Source organism: Camellia sinensis, chromosome 10 (genome assembly GCF_055761805.1).
Source record: "Camellia sinensis isolate YWXY chromosome 10, ASM5576180v1, whole genome shotgun sequence".
In the NCBI taxonomy this organism is placed as follows: Eukaryota; Viridiplantae; Streptophyta; class Magnoliopsida; order Ericales; family Theaceae; genus Camellia; species Camellia sinensis.
The window spans coordinates 35,367,599-35,377,800 of NC_138970.1; the positions used below are offsets into that span (position 1 = coordinate 35,367,599).

At 34.5% G+C, this 10,202-nt stretch overlaps 1 protein-coding gene across 1 annotated transcript; it reads right to left on the reverse strand.

Moving 5' to 3' along the window:
* Positions 1–1,971: 1,971 nt before the first annotated feature.
* G4 (UbiA prenyltransferase family protein) lies at positions 1,972–9,686 on the reverse strand. The gene is made up of 15 exons (XM_028265445.2): positions 9,443–9,686; positions 9,296–9,340; positions 9,106–9,197; positions 7,511–7,598; positions 6,818–6,903; positions 6,633–6,719; positions 6,463–6,528; positions 6,303–6,386; positions 6,164–6,225; positions 5,464–5,539; positions 5,314–5,376; positions 5,122–5,203; positions 3,072–3,148; positions 2,521–2,568; positions 1,972–2,376 (listed from the first exon to the last, which is right to left on the reverse strand). The coding sequence occupies exons 1-15, from the start codon at positions 9,546–9,548 to the stop codon at positions 2,314–2,316; spliced, it is 1,125 nt and encodes a 374-aa protein (XP_028121246.2). The 5' UTR covers positions 9,549–9,686; the 3' UTR covers positions 1,972–2,313.
* Between the last annotated feature and the right edge of the window lie 516 nt (positions 9,687–10,202).

Here is a 10,202-nt window from a genome sequence, read left to right on the forward strand (position 1 = left end):
AGGTTTTGATGAGAGAGTTAGATTCCTCCGCCTCCTCCGCGGGTAGTGCCCTGAACGGGAGCGCCGTTGGGGCCGGTGACATCAACGGCTTTGGTGCAGCCGTCGTCGCCTGAATCGATGACGAACTTGACGGCCTCACCGTCGCCGAGGATGCGAATGCCGTCGGATTTGATGGAGGACTGGTGGACAAAAAGATCTTCGCCGCCGTCGTCGGGGGTGATGAAACCGAAACCCTTTTGGTCACTGAACCACTTCAGAACCCCCTTCATCCTCACGCTGTTGTCTTCCTCCATTGGATCAAGAAAGTTCCAAGGGATGTCACAAAACCCTAGAACTCAGAAAGCGAAGAGATGAAAACCCATTGATTGAGATGTTGTGATGTTTGATGTTGTTTTGATGATGATGTTTATTTTGATGATGATGTTGTGATGTAAAAAAAGGACTAAATGATTTATAAGAAAACATTTAGGACTAGATGGAGTAACATTTTTCAATATGGGATTTATGAGTAATTTTTCCTTTTTGATATAGTACAAGATAATGAATTTGGGAGCCTTGCTTATTTTTTTGGGCCTTAGGCACAGGTTTCACTGGCCTTAGCCCAGGGTCGGCCCTAGGTGGGGGTTGCGACTGTGAGGTGGGTAAGGGTTGTGGGGGAGAAGGGTCAGGTAGGGAAAGGCTGGGAGAGGCAGGGGTGGCAGTGAGAGCTGTTAGTGGTGGCTGAGGGTAGAAGTAAGGGATGGTATTAAAAAAAGGAGATATTACTATTTAGTGGTGTCAAAAAAAAAAAAAATTATGAATTCATCGTAAAGTTTATCATTTTTATTATTAATATTTTCGAGATTATATTTGGCTGCCATTTGGTGTGATTTGCCCTTAAAAAAAAATTCAAATGTGGGATATCTAACAATATTTTTAGAGTGATTTACAGGTGTTCTCACTAGAGATAAAATTTCTAATATATCCACCAATTTTATTTTTTCAAAAAAATAACAAATATAAGTGTGTTTTTATGATGCGGCAATTTATAAACAAAAATTGAGGGCAACTTTCTCTCATGTCTTCCTATAAAAGGTCTCAAAAATGATTCCAAAAATGGGTAAAAAAAAGTACACTTCTACATCATTTTGTCTTCGACAAGTCTTCATGCACCCATCATGTGTTGAAAATTTTGAAACACAAAATTCTTGAGGTGCAATTGTGACATTGAAAGTGCAATGATACACGAGGATTTTGAGATAATCATTTTAATTGAGGTTATGGACTTGACCTTTTGCTTGGTTTGATGGTTGAAGGGAAAAGCAAAGGAGGGCAAACTAGGAAGGAACAGCTGGGGAAAGAAGGGTACGAAGAATTGGGGCACTGCGGAGGGCAGACTAGGAAAGAGCAGCTAGGATCAAAAGGGTACCAGGAATTAAGGCACCGTGAAGGGCAGTCTAGGAAAGAGCAAATGGGTACAGAAGGGTATCAGGAGATAGGTTGTAAAGGCAGGCTGAGCACCACTGACAAGTCTGGAGGAGAGTGAGCGGAAGAGGAAGGGATTGAGATCCATGAATCCAAATTCAAGACAAGAAATCACTAGATGATCATGTTTTTATAAGTGTGGTTATAGTTCCCTAGAGCGAATATGTAGTAGTAGTCGTACAACTTGCTTTGTAGTAATGGTAGTAGTCCTAGTAATTGTGGTAGAGTTTGAAGAGGTTGTATAGTTTGTTTATTTTGTTGTGTTCTTTTCTGTAGAGTTTGTGAGATAGAGAAGGTTTGTGTATAGTTTGTTTGTTAGAGGAGGTTGGTTTGTTTAAAGTTTGTGAACCACACCAATAAATTAACCTAAGGTTTAATTCACTCGAGGGCTTCTTGAATCTTATATGTGCATTGAATGTCATGGACTCTCTCTATGAAGGTATTTATGATTTATTTTTTAAAAAGTTTCTATGCAACCTTTTCTTTTAATTTATTCAAGATTCAAACTGTCTTAAAAAATTGTTACTAATAACGTAACCTAGTTAACAAGAGGAGTCTTTCAATTTTTAATTGAAATAGAATACAGTAAGCAAAAATACATATTCTGACTCACAAATGAACTTTTTACAACAATCAAGTTCACTTTTTAGTTTAACACTCGTAGAAAGAAGGAAAAAAAGAGGTGACCTGCCTAGGTTGAACTTGTGTTGAACATCATGAAATGGGATGGGGGAAAACTTTGGTCTAACCTTAAAATGTGTGGCAGAAGCTGTTTGTCGGCCTGTCAATTGTTGCTGCACATTTTTAGTATTCTCTTCTTTTGGCTTCGGCACGGTATACTTGTGATGATCAATGGCTAGTTGCCAAAGCAGTCACCAAAAGGCCAAGTATAAGAAATGGTTGGGCACTAGCCTGAAATTAGAGATCAAAACCAGTTCAAATGCCTAGTAGAGAGACAGATAAGGTCTACGCTCTCTCCTCTCTTACAATGGTCCAACACTTCAAAGCAGACTTGTAGTAATCTAAGACCATCATATTGGGAAAGGAAATAGATACCTGGTATTTGACATCGTATTTGACCGGGTCTTTGAGGAAGTACTTGAACTGCAAGAGTGCATGACATGTTGAAGCACAGACCTTAGAAACTCAAAGTAGTCTTTAATAAAACATTAGTATTTAAAATAAGATCCAATAAAATACCAGTATATGAGTTACATTTATTTAGAAGAGAAGTTTAAATTTTTGTTTGTTTGTTTGTGTACTACTATTTAATGAGAAATGGAGAAATTAAATGCAAATCAATAGAGTGCAAGTGAAAAATGTGTCTCCAAACGAGCAACAACTGTGTCCAATATTGATTTGTGATTGGTTTTTTCATTTTTTAGTTATGATATTTTCCCTTATTTTTGAACACAAGCTAAGAACACTAACAATTGAATGCTTTTGTTACAATGATCAGACAAAAAAATCCACTAGAATTAATTTGAAAAAAAAGCTTTGCCAAATAAGCCTCTTAAATTAACCATTTCGGAAGGTTTATCTTATTTTACTAGGGTGTAATGTACCAAAAGCAATGACATGGTCAGTTCTTCAGAGATATTATTTACCTGGAAAAAGACTTGTGGAAGTATTAAACCAAGAAGGGCTAGGGCGTAAAACGGTTTACCAGCCCCTAGAAGATAACCTGCAATAAGAAAGAAACGCTAATCAAAATAAGCAACTTCACAAGTAAATCCAACATTGTATGATTATAATCCACAGAGCACAATGTATGATCTTCAATGGGCCAGGTGAACTGAAAAACAAGGACCCGCAACAAGCTTTTGCATCTCAAGTTCTCTGTTACTAGTTAAAAATGGGAGGAAGTTCCCTAACCTAAGTTGTCGAAAGTTTTCTTAGAACTTTGGCAATTCTAGTTGATTTTAGTCCACTTAAGTAATAGTCACTCCTTTCACTCTTTCTATCATTTTAGTCCACTTAAGTTATAGTCACTCCTTTCACTCTCTCCATCCCATTTTTTGTGGCATTGTTGATTATGCCTGCGGTTTAAGGAAGCACTTTTTGAAGGAGGAGACTGCTCTATATCACCTGTTCATTTCACCCTTTTATATCACCGACTGAAAAGACAAGACATCATTTGTTTATATTAATTTCTTAATAATTATCTTCAAACAAAGGAACTAAATCATAAGTATCATGTAGGAGGTGATAAAAAGAGTGAAATAATCTGTGATACATAGCATTTCTCTTTAAATAGAAATTTTATGAAAAATACCCTTTTATCCCATTCAAATAGCTTTTTAGGAATTGGGGATGTACTTAAAATAACGAAGCATAATATTGGAAGATGATGAGATTTTTTTTATTTATTTTTAAGGCATTGACATATTAAATGAGAATGTCGAAAATGAAAAGACAGACAAATAAAATGGGATAGAAAGAGTTCTCATTAAGGTTTTGACATTTGAGATTGAAGCAAAAAGATGTGTAGTGTCAAATTAACACAAATTTGAGAGCTCAGGTTGGATTTTCACTTTTGAAAAAGGATCAGGCATATGATCACTCACTATAAGTCATAACTCTAAGAAGTATGGACACGGACACGTGACACGATAAGGACAAGCTGACGCGTGAATTTTCAAAAAATGCAAGACACGACACATGGGAGACACGCATGAAATATATAATTTTATATATTTATTATATATTATATATATAAATATATCACTCAAAGATAATAAAAAATGTAATATGACACTAATTCCTATAGATTTATATGAGTTTTGTATTATTATTGTATCTTAAGTTGTTTTGTTTAAATTTATAATTAGTTTCATATGTGTCTAATCGATAGACATGTGTGTTTAAGCAATTGACATGTATGTGCTCCAAGTGTCCAAAGAGTATCCGGGTCTTTAAAAAATTTTAAAAATAGGACACGTTTTCAAGAATGTCAGACACGTGTCCTAAGAGTGTCTAAAGAGTGTTGGTGTCCGATACGGCCACGACACAGATACGTCACCTTCTTAGAAGTGTCCGTACTTCTTAGGTCATGACCGTCTCATTTTAACTGTCATAAGTCGTCACTAAATGCAACACATGAATGTTGACGGCCAATGGAACATGCTGTTATCAAAGACAGTTTCAGTAAAGGGATTAGGGACTCAGATGGGTTAAAACCACACAGCTTGCATGCCGGTTGCTATCGTTTTGTATATACAGAAGGTCCAAACTCAACCATGCTCATATTCCATACTCCTTGACTTCATAGATTTTTTTTATACACACGGAGGTGTATAGGGCTAGAAGGATCTTTCATACATGACTGGCATTCGTTAATGATGTCTTTTAATGTTATTTAACTTGTCAAGGATTTGAACCTCTGAATGTCTTTTTAGATCCATCAATCCAAATACAACCTAACTACCACCTTGCTTCCTGACTTCTACTAATAAATATTATAGTAGAGAACTCCTCTTGAGATACTAATATGATGTCGGTGGCACTAATATTAAGGCTATTAAGGCATTGAGTTTGATACAATATCAGCAACTTTTTGTGTGTGACAAGAGTACAATATCAGTAACTTGATATTGATAAGGGTCCTAGCAATAACAAATAATAGTAAATAACAACAATAATACTTCTTTAACATACCAGCCACAGATAGCTGAGTAACATCAATAGCTCCAACACAAATCCATTTAGCAGTCTCCGAACCAAAAGCCACAGGAAGTGACTGCTCAGATAATATTTCCGTACAAAGGTTACAACAAATTCTAGAGACATGACAATTTATTTAAATATAGCAAAAGATTCACAGAAACATTTGAAAAGAATAGAATAAACCTGAAGTCCAAGTGCTCTGTCTCCTTCAACACTTTTAAAGTCATTTACGATGGCAATGCCCAGCTAAAACATCAAAGAGCAAAGTTAATTAGTATCAACTGGTTCATGTCACGTTAAATCTATGGTAAGATTTTTCTATGAAATACATACCCCAGCTATGCTGTACAAGAGTGTGAGAACAATTATGTCAGGTGTAAGGGTTCCAAACAAAGCTTGACCAGCCCACCTGTAGTTAAAAAAAAAACAAGAACAAAGCATGGCATGGCATGGCATGTTATATTGTTATGCAATGAAGCCAAGAATCATATTAGACTTATTGCACTCAATAGAATAACCCAGTAAAAAAAAATTACAAATTTAACACATGAAAACTTTGTCTGGTGCCACAGAACATATATTTCAAATGCATACTTATGCACGTATGACATAATACCATGGGAAGATTTTGAACCCACCCCTTTTTATAGTTTCCTACTGAATAAAGTTCTGATTGCATTGATGATCAAACCATAATAACTATCCAATCTGCAAAATATAACCTTGTATAGAAATTTCATTGAGACAAAGCTTTGCTATTATTGTTGTACAAAAATAAACTCGGGCAAGTTTGGCAATAGACTATTTTAACCAGAAAGCCAAAATGTTACTATCGAAAAGTCAACTATTCTCTCAATTTTTCTGCACATCTTTTCATAAAAAGTTAAAAAACCAACTAAAATAGTTTGGTTATAAAAAAATATAGAAAAATAAATTAAGTTGGTATAATGCTTGAGAAAGGTTGCATTTATAAGCATATTGTCTCTTTTCCAACCAGTTCATGTTAAGAGTGGGTAAATACAAGATGACATACCATGGCAAACTAATATAGCTTGCTCCTAGAGCAAAATTACCAAGCCATCCATTCTGTTTGAGCTGCAAGAACATGAGCCTCATAGTTAGTGTTCAATCAAATTCCCTAGTATTAAAATGAAATGGAAATAGGGAATTACCTTTAAAGGTGGAGCTGAGTATATATAAGATAGCAGGGATCCACCTATAGCAAGGTAAAATATTGTAGGGAAGTCATGCCCTGCCTATAAAGCACAAGCATTAGGGGCTGACATTCATCTTAAAAACTTTTATGGGAAGAAAAATGGATAGAAGACATACCCACACATCCAATAAACCAGCCAAACCAAGGCCTCCTAAAAGCAGCACCCAGATTTGGGTAATTACCTGAGGGAAATAGTTTAACAATTTTTTAAAAAGGAGGGGGGGGGGGGGGGGGGGGGGGGGGGGGGGGTTGTGTAAGAAAAAAGGAAATTAATATCATTATATACCTCATTCTCAGATATTGCTCCTGAAGGAATAGGCCGATAAGGTTCATTAATAGCATCAATCTCTCTATCATACCAATCATTGAGTGTCTAGAAAGGAGAGAACACACAAATTTTACGTACTCTGAATTTCAAAGCAGTCATTCTAGTGGGAACAAACACCAAATTTACATTCATGAGATATGCACCTGTGTATAGCCTGTAAGACAGGGGCCAGACATTAGCATACAAACAATTGATTTGGCAACATCATCCAAAGTCCAATGGAAGTTTCCTGCAATGTGAATGGAACTAGTCAGAAGTGAATAACAGAAACAGCGAGCATCGGGCAAGTAATAAGATTCTTTAAGCAAATCTGTTAAGAAAGCCATCCATAAAGCTCAAAGAGATAAGTTTTTCAAGAGTTTTGGATATCCTAAAATGTCTAGATGTCCCCATACCGAGGAGTTGAAGAGACGCTCCTCCATCAATATTTTTGTGAACGACTTAAATAACAAACACATGAATCGGAACGACTGGAACAATGGAAAGATTTGTACAAGTTACAGATCTTTTAGGTAGGCACATTGGGAGCGTAGATAATTGTAATCATATACATATAAAATGATAGCAATGGAATGCCAATTCCCGGACTTTATTTGTCCAGTGTCTGTTCCTTGGCAATCAAAGTACAGAAATTGTTAATCCAAAGTGGCTGTAATTAAATGTTGATATGAAGAAGTTGGGTTTTAAGAGAATTGGTACTAATGATGAACTATAAAATGCAAATGCAAGAAAATTATAGTCATATTTATAAATTTTAATTGACTTTGTATAGGATCAATGTAAACAAGTACAAATTTATGCCAAAGTTCTATCAGTGTCAATGCAAAGAGGGGTACCAGAAGCAGCAGCTCCACAAACCACTCCCCAAACCAATGGAGGCCAAGTAACAGGTTTTGTAAGCTGAAGACGAATCTTCCATTTATCCTGCAGAAGACAATAACAGTAAAGTGAATCTTTGAACATAATTTGAAACTTTCATTCACTGCTTGTCCATTGTCCTTATTTTTTGAAAATTGTTGTGGTTGTGTCCACATCATACCATACCTGTGTCTCATATTTGTACCTGTGCTTCCTATAGCACAGCAATTGCTTTATAACAATTTCATGTAATTTCTGCTAAACTTCCACAACATGTGTGTATAAATGTGTATTGAAACCATATTATACTTTCGTTTGGGATAACTTACAAAAGCTAAAAAGTCAAAAAATTACTAAAAAAGTCAAAAAGTCCATACTATTTGGGCAAAGCTTATGGGGCAAGCCTAGAGGGCAAAATTATTATTTTACCTTTTGAATTCAACTATCAAAAAGTTAAAAGTCAAAAAGGATAGAATGGTCATTTTGATTTTACTACAATATTTTAAGATACATCTTTTGTAAAAAGTCAAAAAGTTATCTCAAACATACATATTTTTTTCTCTACTTTTTTAGCCAAAAAGTTAAAAAGTGCACTTATATAGCATATTCCAAACAACCTCAGTTATTTAGGATGATCTAAATAAGTATATTTTTTGACTTTTTACGAAAAAATGTGCAAAAAAGTAGAGAGGTGATGTGATTCAAAAAAGATAAAAAAATAAAAAGTGTGCTATTTTAGTGAATGCCAAATAACCCTACCCCAAAAAAAAAAACCCATACTCCAGCCCTTTTACCCTTTACCCATATCTAATTTAAATTTGAGCCTCCAATTCTCTCCACTCCTTTACTCAGAGTCTTACCAAAATGAGTTTATTTTATTTTATTTTATTTTTTTTTTCTCTTTTTTAACTCGGATCTAGGGAGACTCAAATGTGTACATGGCTATTTTGTGGCTTTTAAATTTATCACGAAACTTTCTCAAGTTTATGGTTAAATCCGAGTCTGTCCATTGGAATGCTTCATATCAGGGTATATCCAACCCTTTGAATTAAAAATTATATCAAATTTAAATTCAAGTAAAAATCACACAAAAACATATCCACTCCTTCACTTAAACTTGTATTTTAAGTAAAAATTTAAGCTTAAATTCGAGTTTGTCTGTTGGAATGATTCATATGAGGGCATATCCAACCCTTTGAATAAAAAATTATATCACATTTAAATTCAAGTAAAAATCACATAAAAACATCTCCACTCCTTCACTGGCTTGTATCGAATTGACTTTTACCTACTTTTCCACCCAAATCAAGGGAGAATCAAATGTTTCCTCAATTTGAGACCATTTTGTAGATTTCAAATTTACAACTCTACCATTACCAAAGCTTTTACTCAAATTTTCTATCTAAAAAAAAAAAAGCTTTTACTCAAATTTATGTTTAAATCTGAGTTTGTCACATATCAAATAAAGTTTCACTTAAATTTGAGTAAAGTTTGGAGATTGTCATACTGTTCTTAATTAACAAAAAAAATTACAAATTACAAATTACAAATGAAACGGACATTGATGACTGACCGTCTCTTGCTTGGCTCCTTTGATACCCAGAAGCTGATTGAAACTCGAACCACTTGCCACAGGTGCCTTATCTGGTGCCTCAGCTTTGATTGCTACACAAATCAACAACCAAAAACCCTAAGAAAAAAATATCCCCACTTAACCTCTCCTATTTGAACTCAAAACAACAAAAACACAAATTCCATTTTACCTTCATTCGCATCAGTCTCCGTCGCTCTCACCGTCAATCTCCGACCTAAGAACAATTACACATATTACATATACACATAATAATATACATATACACATATGATTATATACAAATTGTTCGTAATGGAAGTGATTTGAGTGAGCTTACGAGTGAGAGAAAGAGAAATTGGAGGTGGAACAGTTCGAGTTCGAAGTCGATTAGTCTTGGCATTCGATAATCGTATGGATGAGACTGTGTTCAGTAGAGAAGCCATTGAAGAGACTTTCTGTGCTTCAAAGGCGAAGAGAGAGAGAGAGAGAGAGAGAGAGAGAGAGAGACTCGCGATAACTGTGCTCGAGTAGCAGCCTATGTTTTTTTTAAAAAAAAATTGACAAGGAGTAAGAAAATTTTTATTCTGTGCATCAGGTGTACCTGAACCAAAGGTGTGCTGCATACGTGGCATATTTGAGATGGGAATATTCACCTTTTGCTGGACCCAAACTTTGGACTTGCACAAGTTATAAGGTCCTACTCAAGTCCATTAAGAGGCCTATTTTGTAATTCACTTCAAATGTTTTAAATATTCCTACTGAATTGTTTGTTTTCATTTTTTAGAAAATACTTTTCAGAAAATTTTATTTTTTTATTTTTCATATTTTTTATTTTTATTGAATTTTTTTTAATATTTTAAGTAATTTTTTTACTTTTTAGACACACATAACATAAATACACTTAAAAAGTAAAAAAATTGTAAAAAAAATCTTTTAAAAATTCACTAAATATCAAAAATATAAAAAAATATAATAATTCAGTACATTTTTTATATTTCTATGTATTTATTAATTTTTTAAAATATTTTTTCACAAATTTTTTACTTTTTAAATACATCTAACTAAGGTGCATCTAAAAAAGTAAAAAAAATATTTAA